General features: G+C 37.6%; 2 protein-coding genes and 1 long non-coding RNA gene across 4 annotated transcripts in view; 2 read left to right on the forward strand and 1 right to left on the reverse strand.

The window, feature by feature from the left end:
- Positions 1–11871, reverse strand: part of LOC123870675 (GPI transamidase component PIG-S) — a 47440-nt gene extending 35569 nt beyond the window's left edge. The window contains exon 1 of the mRNA XM_045914042.1: positions 11668–11871. Coding sequence (XP_045769998.1) covers positions 11668–11701 — 34 coding nt within the window. The 5' untranslated portion in view covers positions 11702–11871. The remainder of the gene's footprint in view (positions 1–11667) is intronic.
- Positions 1–22268, forward strand: part of LOC123870669 (protein I'm not dead yet) — a 39337-nt gene extending 17069 nt beyond the window's left edge. The window contains exons 2-16 of one of the 2 annotated variants that reach the window (XR_006797120.1): positions 12328–12441; positions 13187–13346; positions 13564–13829; positions 14516–14630; positions 14758–14849; positions 15324–15449; positions 16140–16265; positions 16461–16575; positions 17082–17173; positions 17785–17885; positions 18369–18461; positions 18939–19132; positions 19342–19479; positions 19822–20500; positions 20689–22268. Coding sequence is in view for 1 of the 2 variants with exons in the window: in XM_045914027.1 (XP_045769983.1) it covers positions 12398–12441; positions 13187–13346; positions 13564–13829; positions 14516–14630; positions 14758–14849; positions 15324–15449; positions 16140–16265; positions 16461–16575; positions 17082–17173; positions 17785–17885; positions 18369–18461; positions 18939–19132; positions 19342–19479; positions 19822–20112 (1953 nt within the window). In the remaining variant the exon portion in view is untranslated. Of the gene's footprint in view, positions 1–12327; positions 12442–13186; positions 13347–13563; positions 13830–14515; positions 14631–14757; positions 14850–15323; positions 15450–16139; positions 16266–16460; positions 16576–17081; positions 17174–17784; positions 17886–18368; positions 18462–18938; positions 19133–19341; positions 19480–19821 lie in introns of both variants that reach the window. The other variant, XM_045914027.1, reaches the window with a different exon arrangement.
- On the forward strand, positions 62–22268 carry LOC123870694. The gene is made up of 3 exons (XR_006797124.1): positions 62–73; positions 9968–9975; positions 22187–22268. It is a non-coding gene; the product is annotated as an uncharacterized LOC123870694 (long non-coding RNA).
- Positions 22269–22962: the final 694 nt, after the last annotated feature.

The raw sequence follows: 22962 nt of genomic DNA on the forward strand, positions 1-22962 counted from the left end.
GAAAAAATACTTGAGTACGGAACCCTGGGTGCGCGAGTCTAACTCGCACTTGGCCGTTTTTTTTATATAATATGTATACGCAAAATAGCCCATATAATTTTATTATAGAACCGATAACGAGGGCAGGAAATACTTATATGGAACCACAGACAACCGGGCAAGGCGGCCTACTTGATTAGAAGTTGTACGAGTGCAAAACCAATTTAGATTATTATTTGCACTCTATATTTTATGATTTTGTTCAATCTTTTAGAATGTATTCAGAGCGCCCCATACCAACGACATTTCACTTTTAATTTTTACTAACCTCTTCAAAAATATTAAACAGTTTGATACTCAATGAAATTTTGTAGACACAATTTACAAATAAATATTTAAAGTAGGTCTATGGTTTGTTAGTTTCCTGCAAAACTATGTACATATTAAATAGTTTCAAAGTTACACAGAATCAAAGATTTGAATGAAAATCTGTTTTCATTTATTCCACCACAACCGTTTAGCTATTGAGGCTTTTTTAAAAGAGCAATCGCCGAGTTTCTTGTGGGTTTTTCGCGTACTGCGGAGATTCCAAACCAGTGGTAGATTACTTGACGATACGAAAGCACTTCGTAGAAGTTAATTAAAAAAAACCACTCTATTCAATTCTAATTAATACTAGTAGTATTTAAATAATTCAAGATTTACATATTCATAGTTATTCCATTAATTTCTTACAGGTCATCTACCTAACACTTAACTCGATGCATATAGAGCAACGACTTTATTGAACCTAAGTCCCAAAACTTGTATTGTAACATTCACATTAGGTACTTGCACGTTCGAGTCATTGACTTGTAGCAAATCGAAATATAACAATGCAATAAAATGTTACTTTGGTTGGATCCCAAATTACTAGGTTGGCCAATTTAATAAATCTCTAGGTAATTTTTCAAAAGTCAAAAATTGACGATTTTGACAAAAAGAAGGTTGTTACAAGTTTGACGTGTGTATCTGTCTGTGGCATCGTAGCTCCTAAACTAATGAACCTATTTTAATTTAGTTTTTTTTTGTTTGAAAGGTGGCTTGATCGAGAGTGTTTTTACCTATAATCAAAGAAAATAAGTTCAGCCGTTGGAAAGTTATCAGCTCTTTCCTAGTTACTATAACCTTCACTTGTTGGGGGTGTTATAAATTTTTAATTTACACTTGTAGTTATATGTGGTTATACCTCCCTAATATTATGTCAGCATGGACAAAACTAATCCATACGTCTTAGTACAGAGATAGCTTGCATCCCGGAGAAGGACACAGGCTACTTTTTATTCCAGTAAATCAGAGTTCTCACGGGATTCTCAAAGGCCCACCCGTTTAACCGATTTATATGAAAGGTACAGAGGTAGCTTGCATCACAGAAATTGATATAGGCAACGTTTTATCCCGGAAAATCAAAGAGTTACCACGGGATTTTAAACAAAACTAAATCCACGCGGACGAAGTCACAGAGTAACAGAGAAGACAATATAATGCAGCATAAAATGTGCAGTCAAGGGCTAACTTGTATCAGAATTTTAAAACAATGTCCTAACTAGTCGTACATAACTTTATCAGGCCAGGCCACAGACCACAAATTACCTAACCTACCTACCACTCGTCTGCTACTGACTTCCAAGTATCAATCCACACAGAAGCATAACAGCTTGGTAAACCCACTCGTCTATACTTCCACCATGATAGCTGGAACTACATTGGTTGTATTGTACGGAAGTAAAGCAGTCACTCCCATTGACCAACCTCACAATAACGTCACATTATGTTTTGATTCATTGTTGCCGTTAAAGTTTGGTTCTCAGTCCATCTTCCATCGATTTCCATTATCACTGCTTACGTAGATGACTGGCGTACTCTGCACACCTACTATACTTATACATAACTCCACTACTACTGGCTACCGAGAACCAATTCCACACCCACAAGAAGCATAACAGCTTGGTAACCCACTCGTCTATACTTCCACCATGATAGCTGGAACAACATTGGTTGTATTGTACGAAAGTAAAGCAGTCACTCCCATTGACCAACCTCACAATAACGTCACAATATTATGTTTTGGTTCATTGTTGCCGTCAAAGTTTGGTTCTCAGTCCATCCTCCATCGATTTCCATTAATACTACTTGCATAGAAGACTGGCGTACTCTGCATACTATACTTATACATAACTCCACTACTACTGGTTACCAAGAACCAATTCCACACCCACAAGAAGCATAACAGCTTGGTAAACCCACTCGTCTATTCTTACACCATGAAAGCTGGAATTTAAACATCGTACTGACTTCTGACGCAAACTGGTCGCGCCCCTCCTTAAACCGACCGAGCAATAACGTCATATTTTGTTTTCCTTGGACTTCGGAACGGTAAATTCTTACGACTGGTCTTTGTCTATGGTATTTCTTGTTTTTTTTGCAGGTAGGTAAGTAGCTTGTTGATATCACAAACTTACTAAAATTCAACTCGACTTTTTCGAGATATGTGCGTCTTACCTTAACGGTGAAGGAAAACATCATGAGGAAACCTGCGTGTCTGAAACTGAGATCTATAGAGCGTACTTTGACTTTGCTTAGACTAAAACTTCAGTTGAACGAGACGGTTTTATGTCAGCAGTATAGCGCTGTCCCGTTTTAACATTGTCTTAACAGGGCTCTCTCCGTCACTTACTGCATACAATCATAGCCCCAATTTAATTTGAATATTAAGCAACCAAAGTCCATGAAATTTTGTAGACATATTCTAGAAACTAATATCTGTTTCGTGGTGTTTTAGATTTTTCTAAAATCTTTAAAATATGAAGGTTTAAAATTACAGGGGCTCAAAGATTTGTACGTGAATTTTTAAGACCGCGTTACTTTGAAACCGAATATTTTAACGGAAATCTGGAAAACCACAGGCATAGATATTAATTCCCGGAACGTTTCTACAAAATTCCATTGAGTATGATTGGTTAGTATTCCAATGAGAGACGAACTACGTTTGTATGAAGCAAGTGACGGAGAGATCCCTCTTAAGTCTAAGCAAAGTCAAAGTGTGCTCTATAGATCTCAACCTGAGAGTTCTCTATAATGTTCTCAAAGGTGTATGAAGTCTGCCAATTCGCACTTAGCCAGTGTGGTGGACTATGTGTCTTTTAAGTTTTACCGCGTATTTTTGGTGATATCTGTAAATTAATGTAAAAAGCTAATTAAATGTACTCGTATATTATTAGTTTTTATCTTTATTATAATTAATAACTATTGCCTAAGATAGCTGGAATATAAACATTGGCTGAATATACTGACGCAAACCAGTCGCGCCTCCTTTAAACTGACCCCGCAAAAACGTCTCATTTTGTTTTCCTTGGACTTCGGAACAGTCTATTCTTAGGATCGATTCACACTGACGCAGAGTCGATGGGAATCGAAGCTTCAGTCTAATATTGTTTCATGTATGTACCTAAAGCATATTGATTTATTTCTCCATAACGTTCTCAAAGCAATCTCTACCGAGAGCAAAAGAGGCCTCGCGTTTTTTAGATTTCTTCTAATTTGGTATGGAGTATCGTTAGAATCCTTGCATCATCTCGAGTGACACTATTTTTGAAAAAAAAAAATCAATATGGCGGCTGTATAGTGCCATTTTCAAATGTGAATGTTTTGTACTTTTTAGTTAAGTTTTTATCAGGGTGGTGTTTTTAATTATGCTTGTTTCTATATAAAAATTTGTGCATTACGTTGTGTGCTAATTCGCTCCGACTCCATATCACTGTGAATGGGCCCTAACGCCTGCGAGTTTAGTCTATAAGATTTCTCGATGTTTACTCACTTTACTGCTATTTAATGCAAGTAGCTTCGTAGTTGGTAATACGCATTGGAATTTATAGTTTTGTTTGTATACTGTCGACGTCATTGATCAATCGCCCCCTATCTTTACATTATTGGTCACTAGCGATCGCCTTCGGCTTCGCTCGACTCGAATATAAATCTTCTTTATTCTCTAGGTATCCCGTAGGAATTTCGAAGAATTTCCGGCCTTAATTTTCTTGTCTTAACATTATGAAGGGAAAGGATGATGTTATGAGGGCAGTGATCTGTTTCTGTAAAACCGTTTTTTTTACAGAATATTAGCCATTATAATGATGGCTAATACTCCCCTTTCCCCTCCAATTAAGCGTAAAGCTTGTGCCATGAGTGGGTACTACAATAGTGCAACGGGTGGGGTTTGAACCGCCGACCTTTCGGAATTCAGTCCGCTCCTCAACCGTTGAGCTATCGAGGCTATAGTAGTAGTAGTAATGGTAAGGAAGAGGCCGCTGTGGGTTCGACAGCGAATCGATCGGTGTCGTGATGACCACAGCTCCGATTTGTCCATCCTATAGTCCTGGGGGAAGATATATAGAGGGAGGGGGGGTAAGTCAGGCCAGAAGTAACAGAAAATCACGTTAATTCGTTGCTCCGTTGCGACGTGATTGAAGGACAAACCAATAAACCAGCAAACATGGGCAGTGATTGATTGAAAAGTACAGTCTTTAATTTGTGTAACATTTTATAAACTCTATCTACTATCACAAATCACAATTCAGACTACATAATAAATAATTAGGTAGGTATAAAAAGCGTTTTATTTCCGACCACCGATAACATTCGCCATACATTCCCGCCGATATTCTAGTAAGTAAATGTTTGTAAGAATCTAAACATTGTTGGCTAGGTTGAGGCAACACAGTCACGCCCTCTATTCAGCTGGCCTTGTTATGACGTCACATAAAGGCCCATGCGAAATTACATATAAAGCAAGCCATATGATTTACTATGACTTTAATATACCTAGGTACTTATTTATTGTAAGAGTCATGCATCGATAAATAATAGGTACAGAACCCTTGATTTTTCGGGAACAAAAGTAGCCTATTATGTTCATTGTACTTCCCCGGGATGCATGTTATCCTCTGTACCCAAATTACATCAAAATCGGTTGTCGACAGACACATTTTCGCATTTATATTATTAGTATTAGTATGGGTGAACCTACGTTAGTTTTACGCTGGATCAAATCCGCAATCTTGTTTACATTGCTTTAGGTAGGCATAACCCGGAAACTGTCTTTTAAATTAGGCTGATGCACGTCACAAATCCTAAATTAAATATCATATACATTATTTCGTCTATTCTGATATCACTCAATAGATGCGTAGTAACTGAGTTAAATAAAACGTAATAACCTTAGACTATTGAATAGATAGAGACGCGTCTATTCATTATTCCTTTGTTTTCACATTTAATTGGAGCCATTGTTCAGTGAAAGAGGTCCATTAGACGGTAGGTCCTGCATCAGTCAATTCCATCAATCATGCATGATGAATTGATGAATGAACGACAAGGCAGTGAATTATCCAGATATTTCCCATGCAAACATCAGTCATCGCATTAGTACACCCCATACATAAGCGAACTGATTTAACTACCTATTACTACTACCGAGTCACCGGCCTGTCCGCGCCAAATTTGTTACGGTAGCGCTGAGTTCTTAGCGAAGTCAACCGAGTGGAACCAGGACAACGCTAAACGTAAGCAACATCAGTGCTTTTCACACGCGTGAAAACTTGTAACGTGCAGCATGCAACATGCACCACCCGCCCTCCCACTGCTAAGCATGCAGGAAAAGCCAGCCACCAAGTAAGCCCCAAGCACCACCACACAAATCCACCAGAACACACTCGACGTACGTTTCGCTCCGACACCGGAGCATCCTCAGGAGATGTAGACCTTACAAAGTTACAAAGCACAATTGCAAAGTGATTGCATGTCGCATGCTGCATGTTGTATGTTACGATTTGCCTTTTTAGCGGATATTAACTTTGTGGAAACGATATTAACTTTGCGGAAACGATATTAACTTTGTTTGATTCCTATTCGAAACCCCAGATGGTTAACAATACGAATACGTGGCGTGCACTACTCAGTCTGAATTTTAATCCAACTTTGCTTGTACATATGGGAATTAATAAGCTGTGTTATGGGAATGTGGCTATGCCCATTGTTTTTGTCATACCCACGAGATTCTGCGTTATATTATCACATAAGTCATAACCGTAAAATTATAAAGGCGAAGGTGTTTGTGTGTGTGTGCGTATGCTTCTTATACTTTTTCACGCATAAAAAATAAAATAGGTAAGATTGTGTAGCGGTTGCCACATTCGCAAGAAGATGTCGCTTCTATACTCAATCAATCAACACGCTCGATACACGACCTACGGCCTAGATGGCAGCACGGGTAGCTTGATCGAAAACTCAAGGAGAAACACGCAACTTTCAATCGCATTGACAGAGCGTTTACCAAATTGGACCATATATAGAAGTTTCAATGCATAACCGTCGGCCCAGCTGGTGCTACCGAGCACAACACTGCTCGGTTGGGAAATTTCCCTATTGCTACGGTCGAGCACACAGACACAGCTCCCGTACAATTGTATGAGCTTTGCCTGTCTGTAGTTTTATAATATCTTTGGGATAGAGTCGCTTTTTTAAATTGCAGGCCAATCCTAGTTTATCAATTTTTGTTAAAATTAGTTTTTCCTCGGACCATCTCGTATCAGCACCTGACTAACTAATTTATTAGATAAAGGGCATAATGTTCACTATCACGTTTTCTTTATGTACCTATTTTAATAATAATTTTAACAATTAGAACATACGAACCACATTGTTGTGTAGAAGCACGTGTTACTATGCGGAGGTCCATGATATACAAAGAATCAAAAGCTTAATTTGCTAAAATCCGCTAAAAAAAGGCACAACCACCTTACAATGCACAATTGCAAATTGCACTTTGCAATTGCGCATTGTAAGGTCTTCATCTCCTGAGGATGCTCCGGTGTCGGAACGAAACGTGCGTCGAGTGTGTTATGGTGGATTTGTGTGATGTTGCGTGATGGTACTTGGGGCTTGCTTGGTGGCTCGCTTTCCTGCATTCTTAGCAGTGGGAGGGCGGGTGGTGCATGTCGCTTGCTGTATGTTGTAGCATACAGATTTGCTTTTTTAGCGGATTATAGCAATTAAGCTTTTGATTCTTTGAACCACATTGTGTTACGCCAAAAAAATACATACGCATCAAACGAGCTACGTCATATTTTTTTTAGCAGACGCAATCAACCATTTGAACATTCATTCAATTTCAAAGAGCATCGGAAAACAATTTAACAGCAATCAATGTGATGCCTACGTCACTATATCTACTATTAAAACGTTTCTATTGAAACTGGTTACGACCGCTACACAAGATCACGTTTGTAGCACACTTGAAGTTTCCAGACGTCCAGTAAACTGATAGCCAAACCACAGTTCACGACAGCTAGGGAACTTCTAACAAAACGTCTAGGCTTCGACGTCACTGGCAGGCGTCAAACGTTAGTACATTTGACGCTGGTAGCCTTAATGTAGCCCTATTTTTCTATGAATTCACGGGGTTGGCGCTCCAAAAAGGGTGATTTCATGTCACCATAACGGATAGCCTAGTATTATCCATCGATTCCGTGGCCCGATTGCGGTAGAAAGACAGCTACAATGTCACGATCGCAATCATCTCTGATTGGTTGACGGTCGCTCAGTATTGGCTACAATGCATTGTTGCAACAAGAATGCCACAAATTCAGCCAATCACAACGATTGCGATTGTAATAATGATTGACGCAGGTTTTTCGGAATCGACCTACATACTTACAGAATCAAATCTATAACCTGTATAAGTAAGTTGACCTATTTACACAACAATTTAGGCTATAACAACAAATAATTAAAAAAAAGTGTTTATTTCTTGTACGATGCTACGGAACACTTCCTGTGCGAGTTTGACTCGCACTTGACCGATTTTTTTAACGTGTACACAATTCGATGTTTCGGTGTTCTAAGGAGTCAATTTTTTAGCACCTCTCTACTCTTTACATTTGGTATAAAAAATGGTGACTATTCGAACGTCACGAAGGCTAGAGGTGACGAACTGACGACATTGTATGTTAATAGCTCACGTGTGGAAACTTAAGACGAAACTGGCCAATCATTGTTTCACTTTAACTTTTAATACTTCAGTATATGACTATGTATATAAGGAAACTTGAAGCATGTTCTTCTTCGTCGTAACTCTCTTGGCAGAGTCATGGTCATCATACCTGGTATACTCATGCAAGGGTCCGCCCACTAAACCGTGAAGGAAAACATCGTGAAGAAACCTGCATACCAGAGTTTTCCCATAATGTTCTCATGAAGTCTGCCAATCTGCACTGTCCTAGCGTAGTAACTATGGCCATACCTTTCTCATTCTGCGAGGAGACCCGTTTTTGGATTAAATTACATTTATTTACTAGCTTACGCCCGCGACTTCGTCCGCGTTGAATACACAACTCTGAAATCCCAATTACCCTTTTAGGGGTTGAATTTTTGAAAATCCTTTCTTAGCGGTTCTTTACGTTATAATAGCTATCTGCATGCCAAACAGCCTGATCCGTCCAGTAGTTCGAGCGGTGCGTTGATAGATTAGTCAAGGTTGGGCCAGACTGTTTTAAACAAGCCCTCCACAGCGGTCTCCAACGGCGGTTTACAATAGTATAAAACCGCGTGTTGTATTGTAAACCGCCGTTGGAGACCGATGTGGAGGGCTTGTTTAAAATACCTACGCGCGAGGATAAAGTTTCATTACTTGGCTGGGTGGAAATCCGATGAATGTTCTAGTACATGTATTTACGAATTATTATAACCATCTATTAGCTCATGAAAATTGAAATATACAAGAGGTTACCAAGTGAGGTACTAAGGAAAACGTGCAGACGACGTAAATGTAAGGCTTCCGCCCAAACCAACGTCAATGTTAGTACCTATACCTACTTAAGTATAGGTACTAATTATTAACATATAAGTATCGAGTGCTAATTTATAAAGCTGACTAACATATTTGGTTGACGAGATATTATAGGGCTTCTGTATTAGACAGATGAACTTTTTGTAAACTAAAAAAATTAAAAATGTTACTATTCTATTAAATCAATGGATGTTTCAATAAGTTACGAGTATGTCTAATATACACATTCTTGTAAAATCGGCGAATGATCTTTTTTTACCCAACTACGGCAAAGCCAAAAGGAAGGGTTATGATTTTTAGGTAAGAAGAATCACCAAGGCATTATTGCCAGTTTTAGTTATTTTTTAAATATCACCAATTGCATGATAGGCGGTTGAAGTTATGTCACAGTCACAAGTCAGGATTTACTGACTTTGGACCAAAATTTTACCTTTAACTTGTGCAACTCACTTTGCTTTTTATTGGTGGTCTAAGTTTAACCATAACCATAACATAACTCTAACTGCCTGTCATGCAACTGGAGCTAGAGGAACCTCGAAAACTATAGAAATTTCAGGGTGTTACGAATTAATTTTTTTTTTTTCAATGAGTTGAGAGATATAGATCACATACAGAATAGAGGATGATTTATGCTAGACCGTGCCGGGTTCGAGCCGTGCCATGTCTGAGTTACACATATCGGAAGATGTATAAAGTCACATCAGACCGTGCCAAGTCCGAGTCTTTGGAGACTCGCCCGCATAACGTTTCATCATATAAAATTGCAATCCATGGCTCGTCTGCGCGTCGGACATGCCTCGTACATGTCATGGCTCGGCCGCGGCACGGTCTAGCATAAATCATCCCTAATATTCTTTCTTTCTTCTATCTGGGCAGGTTTCCATACTGAAACGTTTCCGTCTATTAAGCGTGCAGTGCCCTTGAATAATATAACTCAGTACCACCCAAGCTAAACGAGCGATAAACTAGACGGACGTATCAATAAGTGTGTTTTCATTACTTAATATAACACGCTTATTATAAACCAAATACAGTGAAGTACATAAATATAACTTAGTGACGATAGAAATTGCTAGAAATTTAGCTAATTAAATTATGCAGTTAAAGTTATGATTGTGGGTGTGTCTGGGGTCACAAATGGTGGCAACTAAACTAATAATAAACACATAAATCTAAATAAATTGGATTAAGTATTTACAATGGCATACATCAACATATATACAAAAAGACTTGTCCTAACTGACTGAATGATATATTGAGACTGATGTTTAGGCTGTGTGTTAATAAATCAGCCAGTCAGTCACTGAGGTTAGAAACTTGAAGTTTTGACAGCAGGTTCCTTTAACGAAGTAGGTGCACACTAAAAAAGATTTTTGTGACACTGAAAAAAGCCTTATGATAAAACGAAAAAGAAGAAAAAGGGTTTTCAGAAATACCCCTCCTTGGGATCTTTCTTTTAAGATTATGTAAAAATCTGTCATTTTGGTATTTGGACTTTTGGTCAAAAACAAAAAGTACATGTTTCAGGATTTTTGGAAATTCCACTCAAGCAAAGCCTGGTGGCTTAGCTAGTTTTGTATAGTCTCGATGCTTTGTAAATCAATAACAAACTTAATCTGTTTATGCACATATACTTACTTACAATGTGAATACTTGAATCATTTACATAACACAAACTAATCAGTAAATTATAAAGGAAAATTATTCCATCAATTAAAGTTATTTACGTTGCATACTGCAATGGGTACAAAGGTTTTCTACTGCAATATCAATCCATGTCTCTTCTGATAACAAAATGACTGGCTTATTTTTTGAACAAAGAATCAGCCTGGTTGTTCGAATTAAAAATCTGCCGTCCTATTACTAAAAATTGGTTTACCATTATGAGTGGTAACTATATCATTTTCAGTCATCATCATCATCATCATGATCAACCCATCGCCGGCCCACTACTGAGCACGGGTCTTCTCTCAGGATGATAAGAGTTTAAGCGATAAACTGCCATGATGGCTGAGTGCAAATTGGCAGACTTCACACATCTAAACACACTTAGAGTTATCATCCAAAACCATGGGAATTTAGAATAACTACATAGGAATTAGGATCTAACTAAAAACTTTGGTCCTTCATAACATTCTTTTGTTGAAACACACAAACATTGGTTGTTAAAAATTCTCATGTTTTAGTGATATTTTAAAAACTACTTTTTGCAGTTAACTCCTTTTAGCTATAGGGCATCTGAGGCCCTGATGATGATAGGCCTGATTTGTATAGTAATTAAAAGTAAATAAAAAACCCAGATTTTTATAAAATGTTATAGTTAATGGTCATTCCGCTATTTCTTTTCTTTCTAGGTTTAATGTAAACATGGAACAGGGGAATTCTAAGCTAAGCATTAATCTAATCTAGCAAACTATATTGTGTGAAGGCCGAATCTACGGCCTGTATTAACAAATAACTTCAAAAGATTAGATCCAAGTCCTTTATTGAACTGACGACTTTCTGGTCTTATTTACCTAAAGAATTGCATGAAGAAAATAACGTACAGAATGTCTCTAACAAAACTCTTAATGTAATAAGTAATTAAGAACTGAAGAGTTATGTAATTTAACTTTATTCGTTATTAATGAGTCAACTAATATCTTTAGAGGTTATAATTTACGTCGCCGATTATCGTTAAGAAACGATAAACTTACAGACAATTCAATATGGAAATTTAGAAAATAAACAAATATACGAATAATAACGATCTTTTACAGTAAAATGTAGTTTATTTGTAGGAAAACTGAAGTAATATAGGTACTTACCTTCTGCATCAAATTTCGAGTCTCGTATAGTCATTTTCTAACACGATACACTTTTATAAAAGGTCAATTTTATTAGTAAGAATGATTAAACACGATGTTTTCTTTCAATAAAGTTCATACATTTGTAATATTTGCAAAATAAACAGTTTGTTTATATTTTATAAGACGAATTTCCGAATTTCATTTTCATTCTCGACATTGACATTTGACTGCCACTTTGACAATGACATCTTTGGACTTTGACAGATTTTGAACGTTCCGTTTATTTTGTACAGTTTGTATAACCTTGATTTAAAATGAAATATTTTTTTCGTTAGTTTTATATTTTTATTCATTCAACACAATTTTAGTGATTTCAGATATTATAAAAATAATAATTCTGCTTAGTGCGACCAGAAGTGATTGCGTTTTGCCATTATTCTTCTTTTGAAAAACTGTTTTACTCAATACTCATTGCGTTAAACGAGATGTGTCGACAAGGTCAACTTTCTTTCCTGTCCAAACTTGACGTCGCATCCGCGAACGTTTTGTTCAAAGCTTTTGGCCGGCTTTCGCTCATTTTCTTATTATCATTATTGTAATCCAATGTAAATAAAGCGCGCGGCGTAATCTTAAGTTCTTTTTAAACTTATCATCTACAACAATTTCTCTTCTTTCCAGTTGCAGTTGAGGATGAGATAGAGAACGGAGAAAAAATATTTATTGAAATATCAGTGAAATAACTTCGAAAATGTCTTCAGCGGTCGAGAATGGTGTCATGCCAGATGACACGAGGTAATTTTGTTGTTTTCTTTATTTTTATTGAGGCTAGTAAAGGCTGGGTGCAGTAAATTACTATTCTTACATAAACAGCTACAAGATGGACTAGGGTTCAATTCCTGGTTAGGCCAGGAATATAATTAAGTATTTTGAAACATTGAATTTTAAATGCTCAGTGTTTTGAAATTGGAAAAACAGATCGAGTCTGTAGTCTGGCTAATAGTTGAATTTTATTAGTATTCTGTCGAGTTGTATGCAAAAGGACTTGGGGGCCTATTATTATCCCAAGAAAACCCTTAAGTGATTAATGAAAAGAGGTCAAAACCTCAATGTGGAAAACGACGTAAAGAGAGAACGACTGCCTATTAACAAAATCATATCAGTATGATACAGCATAGAAACATGGTACATGTATGGTGGTATAGTGATTTGTATTTAGGATGATGAGCGAAGATGGTGCCATTCAGGCAGTATAGTGTCCAATGCAAAGTGTGGCTTCACGCTTCACTCTTAGCCTGAAATCTATAGACAGATCTATGTCAGCCATATAGGGCTGTCTTGTTTTAACAGTGTCTTAAGTATGAGCAAAGTCAAAGTTAGCTCAGACTTAAGCTTCAGTTAAAACGAGACAGATATGACACTGTCTTGCTTTAACAGTGTCTCAGTCTTAGCTCTTCCATCGTATTTATTGTCACTCACCACTAGGTGTGATAGCAGCAAAGAGCAAATTTTTCATAGAATAAAAAACTTTCTTTCACAGAGGCACAACTTATTACTTCAACAAAGGCCGGACCAGTGCAACAGTATGGCAGCGACTAAGTCTATTTTTCTCTATCTACTGGAAATCCATTATAGTTGTGGTCACACCTTTGGTTCTGCTACCAATACCTATTATGAACGCATCTGCAGAAAATGCTACTGTAAGTACTTTATACAATTCATTTTCTTATAACCGATTTGAAAGATGGATTCACTGTTTTTCATAGTTTCGTCCATCCGCCTATAGTCTGTCTGTGTTTAAAAATAATCTGTTCTTAATGTAGTGGATAAAAACATACAAACCAAGAAATGTTTCCTCTTTATAATATTAGTATAGACAAGTACATAATGTATATCAAATTATGTTTTTTTTTACAGGCATATAAATGCATGTATGTTGTCCTAATAATGGCCACATACTGGGTGTTAGAACTGCTACCTCTACCCGTCACATCTATGCTGCCTATTGTCCTATTCCCTACCCTGGGTATCCTGGACTCAGACAGGACCTGTGCAGCATATATGAAGGAAACTAACATGATGTTTATGGGCGGCCTTATGGTAGCTGCAGGGGTGCAGCACTCCAAGCTGCCTAAACGAGTTGCCTTGTGGACGGTCCAGGTTGTCGGCTGTTCACATAGACGGTAAGTAATAATACTCAAACATACGTATAAGAATCTAGTTTAATTTGGCGATGATAGATGGCGTTAATAGTAGTTTACCTCACGTAGATGAATGCCTTGAAAGGAATTATGTGCCAGAGGCTCATAATTTTATACCAGGTGCCCATGCATCAGGAGGAGGCAATGATTCTGGTTATAAGGCTCTTTTGGAGCTAGTCAATCATATCTATACTGCTTATCCTACACTGCTCTGGGTATTTGGTACTCGGACATTGGTGTAGGTGTATATTATGAAAGAAACTAATTTAGGAGTCAAACTAGTTTGTCAATAACTTTGTAAATAGTGACGTGAAGCCTAAATCCACGCCTAAATCTAATATAATATTCATGGGCTGCTTTGTTTAAAATAATAAATAGCGAGCAGACGGGTCACCTGATGTTAAGTGATTACCGCCGCCCATGAACATTTGCAGCAACAGAGGCACCGTTGATGCGTTGTCAGTCTATCAAGAATTTGTTGGTCCGCCCCTTGAATAACTCCATCTTGTAATCTAGTGCCGATTGGAGTTGATTCCACAGATTGTACGTGCGTGGAAAAAAATATCTGGCCTTTTGGTAGCTACAGAATTCCAAGATCCCTAAATAATAGAATTAGTAATCGAGCTTAATTTTGTGTATAAAATAACGATTACTCATATTTGTTTTAGATTAAACCTGGGGCTGACTTTCGTGACCATGTTCATCTCGATGTGGGTGTCCAACGCCGCTGCTACCACTATGATGGTACCAATTGTCGATGCCATCCTAGAAGTTCTTGAAGCGGTCAGTACTGTCACCTATTTTTATTCTCTCCAAAGTCTGAATCAATGAATCTGACTAGTCGGTTTCCACGAAAGAAATCTAATCGGTCTATTTTTTTATAATAAGTCCATGTTTCATTTTATTTCAGCAAGGGCTTGGCGACGTCTATGTAAACCGAAAAAAGGCACAGCCTGAAAATGGCAAAGATGCTAAAGTTCAGGAAAAAAACACAGACGAAGAGTGAGTACTACAAATAATTAAATTATTGAGAACACATGGTTTTTTAAATATATTAAATGAAAACTGAGAAAAGTGCACAAATATTCGAGTCGAAGGACCAATTTATCTAAGATTTACTCAGGTCTTTTATCATATATACTTTGGAGAGTGTGCTCAGGAACTTCACAATCTTGTTCGTGTTCATCTTTCATTGTTCTACCACAAACGACAAACAGTGAACCTTGCACCCTTGTGTAATCAACATCCACTCTACTCGTACGAAACGTTTTTGCTTAACGTTTCTGATACGAACCGCTAAGGTGTAAATGTGTGTGTGAATGCCCTTCCGGCGCGTCCGTGTTGCCTGAATCCTGGAATATATACCTTTTTTTTTTTGATCTCCAACCTAGACCTCATTGCTTTTTATCAGACACGATTGTCGGTAAGCGCAAAAAAGATACTCATTATTTTAAAGTAATAATTATTTATTTTCAGAAGTCTAATGCCAAGTAATATAACCATCTGCTACTACTTGAGTATCGCATATGCATCCACATTAGGAGGCTCCGGAACTCTAGTCGGCACCGCTACTAATTCCGCTTTCAAAGGAATATTCGATTCGTAAGTATTATTATTTAATTTCCAAGATGCTGCAATCCTATACTAGAAAATGTAGTATTGTTCGACTCCTCATTGGGTAGACAGATGCGGGTTTCGAATTAGATGGTTCATATTGGCATCCGCCTCGAGTGAGACGACTTGGTCATATCGATCCTACCTTGGCCATACTGACTCAATAAGCTCATACTGAATCGACATGGTTATTCTATATACACGGCCATACTGACTCTCCATATGCCTATTGACTTAACATGGACTGACTTGACTTGAAAATACTGATTCAACATGGCCATATTGATACCATACTGAGTGCTGACTACATGCCCATGGACATACTTACCGGTCATGATCATACTGAGTCGACATCACGGTTGTTCTGACCGCCATGACCATACTGATTTAACATAAGTTATATTGACTCGACATGACCAAACTGACTCCATGTGAACATACTGACCTAACTAAGCATATTACCTTGACTCGCATTACTGTCTGACACGGCCATACTGATTAACAGAGTGGGTTAGTTCACTATGTTCTGATTTCTATTTGAATTATAAAAATATGAATAGTATATTAAATTCTTAGAGTTAGAGTTCTTTTAAAAGAAAGGAATAAAAAAATATTACAATCTAGAATTTTCTCGCAAAGGTTCGAATACATTTTTAAATACTGTTTTTTTTGCTTCAGTGAATTCCCGGAAGTGTCTGGCTCTGTGGACTTCTTCTGGTTTATGGCGTACAGTACTCCACCCATGTTGATCATGCAGATACTAGTGTGGGTGTCCTTGCAGGTCACCTATATGGGACTCTTTCGGTGAGTATCCTACTTTCTAACCACAAGGCTATCATTAAGATGTGATAGCCTAGTGGTTGGGTCGTCCGCCTCCCAATCTAACAGACAGACATGACAGATAGATAACAAAGTGATACTATAAGGGCTCCTACCCTTATAGATTTTTAGGGTACGGAACCCTAAAAAAGGCATTGATAACATAATTGTTGTTTTCAGGCCGAACAGCGAAGCCGCCAAGAAAGTAAACGTGGCGTCCACCGGATCCCATAATACTATGAAAGTCATCAAGGAACAGTACAAGCGGCTTGGACCTGTCACTTTCCACGAAAAGGTACTAAAACCAAAATTTTCATGTAATGAAACTGGCTAGTTATGCTGATTTTGCGACCTATTGCTTATTGTTAGTTTTTAGTTTAGTAGATATATCTTCAATATATAAAAAGAAAAGCTGACTAATCAACTCAGTCATCAGATATTGGATCAGTCAGACAGTCAGTCAGTCATGACTGACTGACTGATTGATCTATCAATACACAGCTCAAATACTGGACGGATCGGGCTGAAATTTGGCATGCAGATAGCGATTATGACGTTGACATCCGCTAAGAAATGATTTTTAAGAATTCAATCCCTAAATAAGGGTTTGAAATTTTTGTAGTCCACGCTGCACGCGACGAAGACGCGGACATAAGCTTGTATAAGATAAAATCATTATTCATTCATGCCAGTTGATTGAAAAAAGGGAAATTGTGGACAGTAGGGTAGGCCAGGCTCCATACTAAAATAGGTATTAAACTCCTTTAATATAGTGGTTTTCAAAATATAATATTTTCACAGGCTTCAGGGCTGCTATTCCTGTTGACTGTGTTCCTGTACATCTTCAGGAAGCCTGGCTTCATGCTGGGGTGGGCTGACGTCATCACCGAAATGTATGTATTTCTTCAACTGAACACTTTCAAGTAAAGATTTTTATGTAATCCTGTGAAGATGATACTGCTATTGGCGGAATCAGAATGCCATAAGCCTACTTTGTCGTATTAATTTACAAATTGCGTAAAAACAAATTAAATTTGAATTACGTGGTTAGAGCCGTTTAGTGCGCCTTAACGCTTTGTGTGCGTAACAAAAACGTTGTTGTACTTGATTTTAGTAGTAGTTTGATAGAGATAGTTGAAAAGTTATTTCCTGCAAAATCGCCGCCATAGAGAACAGCTGTTTTGAGGCCGCCATCTTTTGTCGAGTTGATTTAAAGTACATTAAAACCTTTTGCCAACTATTTTCAAAAACCAAAAAGACGGGACAAGAAAACAAGTTCATAAAAATGAGTTAAAAAAATGGAATTCCATGCTAATAGACAAAATAAAAGTTCGTGTAAAAAATTCATACCATAATGATGCTCACGGTCGTTAGAACAATGGCAGAAAAATAATATGTCGGGTGCTGTCCAAGTTTGTAAAGTGTAAAGGAACTGTTTCTGTTTCGTCGTAAGATTTCTCTGCCTCTGTAAAACAGAATATTGTATGGTTTCTTTAATTTGTAGGAAAGTAAAGGACGGCGTGGTTTCTATTTTCATCGTGATCCTGATGTTCATTCTGCCGATGTCCATGGACTTCGCTAAGTTCTTCTGGTCTTCCGCTTCTTGTAAGTATTGTTTGAAGATTTCAATAAAGGTTGTTTTAACGATTTCTTGCTGTTTCTTCTCGGAAGAGCGGCATTCCGAATCATCGGTAGATTCAATCTGAAAGCTCTTGTAAAAGTTTATTTAAATAGAAATCTTTCTATTTCTATGACATAATTCCATAGAACCGAACACACAGAAGATCTTTAGACGATTAACCTTTCATTTAGTATCGAAAAACCCAATCTCAGAAATTTGAGGATTGTTACAAGATTAACCCTTTATTTACCCAGAAAAATCTGATCCTAGGAATTTGAGAATTGTCTCAAGATTGGCCTGAAAATTTTGATTGTAGAAATTTAAGGAGTGTTACAAAACTAACCTTTTTTCTACTCCAAAAATCTGATCCCTGGAATTTGAATATGATATGATATTCAGAATATATGTTTTGTATTTAGCAAAAAATTCAATCAATTTTATTTTATGGTTGTGATTTTTCTTTTTAGATGAAGAACTGTCATCTTCCAAGCCTTCCCCCGGTATTGTCACTTGGAATATCCTGAAGGAGAAGATCCCATGGGGTCTCCTGTTCCTTTTGGGTGAGTCTTATTAAATAGCATGCCAGTCAAGTGGCGTTATCATTACAAAATCACTTTTAGAAGGCTAGATTAGTTTAGGCTAGATTAGGCTAGAAATGAAGTCTTCAGAAGAACCAAGTTTCCTGATGAAGTCCAAACCAATCAGGCTAATTTTATGGTATTTTTAACCAAATTCCAAAAAGGAGGTGGTTCTCAATTTGGCCCGGTTTTTTTGTATTTGCTTTTGGATGAATTTGTTGGTAATGGAAGTACCTGGTTGAAAAAGCTTGAGATGAAGCCTGAAAGGTAGGAAGCCTGAATAAAAATGATCGGTTATGCTTGCGCACATTAAGCATGGGCTTCTGTTTCTTAATCTAGTGGAAATATAGTGTTGAGCTTGGGCCCATCACTGGATTTCCAAAAAATGAAAGAATAAACGATAACGAAAATGGTTCTTAGTTCTTACTACAATAATTCATAATGATATTTTGATTCTAGGCGGTGGTTTCGCCCTAGCCGAAGGCAGCAAGGAAACCAAGCTGTCCTCAATGATCGGTTCATCCCTCAACGGCCTCAACGGGTTGCCTCCTTCAGTGGTGCTCCTCGTGGTTGTGTTGGTGACGCAGTTCATCACGGAGTTCACGTCCAACGTCGCCATCGCTAACCTCATCCTGCCCGTGCTGGCTAATATGGTAAGCTATCCTCAATCACATGGAGATGGGCTTATCCCTCCACCACACAGTTTATGGCAGTTAGGAAACTTGTAACAACGTTAAGGCTTCACCTACATTGGCAGGCGTCAAATGTTACTTACAGACAGAAAACAGAGTTTTCTCACTCTGCTTCAATGATCTCAATATTCGTAGGAACCAGCTAGTTTTCATGTCATTGTTTTGTTCAGGCTCGCGTCCTCGGCATGGACCCTCGATACCTGATGGTCCCAGCAACACTAGCTTGTTCCATGGCCTTCCACATGCCTGTGGGGACTCCACCCAACGCGATAGTGGCCGGCGTCGCGCATATACCCACTTCCAAAATGGTAAGAGCTGTTGTAAGCACCCACATGTAACACCCTACACCCACACGCAATACAGAACCAATACCCACACGAAATACCCATACACACACACACACACCCAATGTCAATCACCTAGAGAACTTAAGTAATGATATGCTCAATCCCTGCCAGTTCCTCAATTTTTGATATTATGTATTTTTTTTTAAATTCGGCACAAAATGTGACTTGTCTGCCGGTCTTCTATCGGATATATTTTGGAGAGTGCTCAGTAACTCCATAATCTTGTTCCTCCTTCACCATTCTACCACAGAACAGTGAGAAATCTGCAATTAAAAAACTAATTAAATATTTTTTTTCCTTCAGGCGATCGGTGGGATTGGCCCCAAAATTATCACGACATTGCTCATATGGGGCGCCTACCCTACATGGGGGTCCCTTATCTTCAAACCGGAAGACATCGCAGCTTTAGACAACTCCGGATTATCCCACAAGGCCAATCTCACTCTGAACTGCGACGTCTCACCAAATCTCTTAGATCAGAACGCAGCGTTCAATTGTACTTCAATGACGTCCAAAATAGCGAATAAGACGTTAGCGTTGCAAATCAGTAAAAGTGCGTTTAATTGTAATTATTTGCCTTTTGGTAATAGTTAGAAGAAATTTTGTACAAGCATGTCATCTCACTCATACATTATGCACAGGTGTAGTGTGCGAGTGAAACGGCATGGTTAGCGCTATTATTGAAGGATTCGATTCAATCTCACTCTAAACTGCAACGTTTCACCAAATCTCCTAGATCAAGAAAATCTAGATCTCCTAGATCTAGAAAAGTGCGTTTAATTATAATTATTAATTTGCCTTTTGGTAAAAGTTGGAAGAAATTTTTGTGCAAATAATTATTTCATCTCACTCCCACATTAGGCACAGAAGTAGTATGCGAGTGAAACGGCATGATTAGGGTTATTATTGAAGGATTCTTTTCTTTATAGGCGCAGGTTATAGGGTATTTGATGGTTCAAAGTTCAAAACTTTAACGCTAAAGGTCGCTGCATGTGTTTTTTCCCGTCCCAGACGGGACGGGATGATTTCTCGAAGTACTATTGGACAACTAGAAAATGGATGGGGCGGGGCGTTCCAGTTGTCCAATAGTAGTTCGAGAAATCCTCCCCTCCCGTCTCGTCCGGGACACGACACAAAAAACACGTTACGTATGCAGCGACCTTAAATTAGATATAATTTGAACACGGCTTAAATTAAAATAACAGCACACTTGCACAGGCACACTTAAACTGATTTAGTTAAAGTTTTTAATACTGTCACTTTTTGGTAGCTGCATTATTCTTTAAAAATCCCACGGGAATTCATTGTTTTACTGGAACATATCTAATACACCTCATGGAAGACTATTTGCTGTCACAGAATGTCGTGTATGGCGGCCGGCTGATTTGCCAAACTTATTTTAAAGTTGCCAAACACAAAAAATTTACTGTATCCCAAAAAGTGTGGCCAGTTGATTTGCCAAATGCCGAACTAGATACCGTAAAATTTGTCCGAACTCGAATCATTTGCCGAACTCGGGTAGTGGAGTCGTACCATTTGAACCATCAAGTACCCTGTTTAATAGTTGGGAACAGAATGTGAGGAATGAGTATGCCTGCAAGCGATTTTGGTGCTTGGTGGGTCCAATACAAAATGTTGCCAATATATTAAAAAATTAAAGTATTTATTGTATTACTTACCAATGTGCTAAAAGATTTTGGTAGACATGTTTTTAGTTTTTATTTTAGTTGTACTTATCTTTTAATTTATATCAGATTAGAGTACTATCACCTTTATAAGTCACGCTGATGTACCTGCGCAGAAATCTTATTTTTGAATGGCGCGAAAATATCTCGGCCAATAATAGCGCGCGTCTGTTCTCTATTGGTTGTTGCCGTCGCGCCATATTTTGGACGCGCGAATTATAAGCGAGACAGCACAAGTCTCTGTTGCTCTTGTATTTAAAATTTCGCCAGTCAATAAGGTCTGTATTTCATTGGTGTAATTCAATTTTAGTTGGCATTAGGTTGCGTTTTCTGCGCAAACGAATTTTGCCGATGCGACTTATATAAGTGATAGTACTCAATCCACTTATCTTTTAACTTATATCAGCTTACCTACTGATACCATACTCTGTTTGGTTAGGTACAAATCATCCACATTTTATTTTTCATAAGTTTTTTTTTGAATTGGCAATTACTTAATTGTATTTTAGACATTATTTTTTTATATTATCAAAATAAAACCTTTTAGCACAAAGCATTTGTTGTGTTCAAAAACAATAAAGCATTTACTTACCTACAATATTTTTGTAGTACATACTTTTATACAGTAGATAAAAGGTTTTATACTTAACTGTGTATCTAGGTAGCTAAATTTGTTGTGCACAATCTCTAAAATAACAGCCGAAATTGATAAAATCAATCTGAATCCGTAATCTGTCGATACTCAGCGACGTTGGTAATTGTCAAAAAGATCATACAATTTTGGGCGAACAACAATATTGCTAAGTAACCAATCGACAGTGTAGGTACAGATAGAATTGATTGTTAATTTTGACTGTAAATAATACAGCTCTAAATCTAGTGAAAGAGGAAGAGGAAAGAAAGGGATTGCTATAATACGGCTAAAATTATTATTCAATCTATCCCTAATCTGTAGATAATTTTTATTATCTATAATAGACTAGTACCGTCGTGACTCGTAACTTCGCCTGGGTTTTGACATAATTTTGAAGTTGGCGCTAAAACTAGAAAGTTATTTGGCAACACTGAATGATAAAAGTACTTTTTCGGACCAAAGCTATTGTACAGGACGAAAATCTGTCTTAAAACAAGTGAAGTAAGGTGGAAAATTCGATCACAAAGTGATTAGGCGAAGTATGGGTGTGTTTGCCTAACTTCGCCTACATCACGCCATAGCATCAATTATTAAACAATTGTATGAAAAACGTCATAGTACAACAAGTCTAAGCAATTTAAAATGTCACAGTCGAATATAAACCTTACTAAAGCATTATAGACTAGGTTTTTGAAAAAAATGTATAGTAGGCGAAGATAAGTAGCGTTCTGAAGTCAGTTGCATACTTTAGTTATAACGCTGATAGGGCTGCCAAAAATCATGTTAACTTACCTCACTGCAAAATAAAGAGGGGTGATGGCTTGAGCAAAAAGGTTTTTTTAATTTTTAATATTTTTATTGTAGGCGCCTAAAATATTTAATCAAAAAAGTCGTAACAACAATATTTCCATTTTTTTATAATCACACTAATATTATAAAAGCGAAAGTTTGTATGTGTGTGTGTGTGTGTGTGTGTGTGTGTGTGTGTGTGTGTGTGTGTGTGTGTGTATGTTTGTTACTCCTTCACGCAAAAACCACTGGACGGATTTGACTGAAATTCGGAATGCAGATAGATAGTATCCTGGATTAGCGCATAGGCTACTTTTTATCCCGGGAAATCAAAGA

The sequence above is a fragment of the Maniola jurtina genome, chromosome 13 (assembly GCF_905333055.1).
Source record: "Maniola jurtina chromosome 13, ilManJurt1.1, whole genome shotgun sequence".
Classification (NCBI taxonomy): domain Eukaryota; kingdom Metazoa; phylum Arthropoda; class Insecta; order Lepidoptera; family Nymphalidae; genus Maniola; species Maniola jurtina.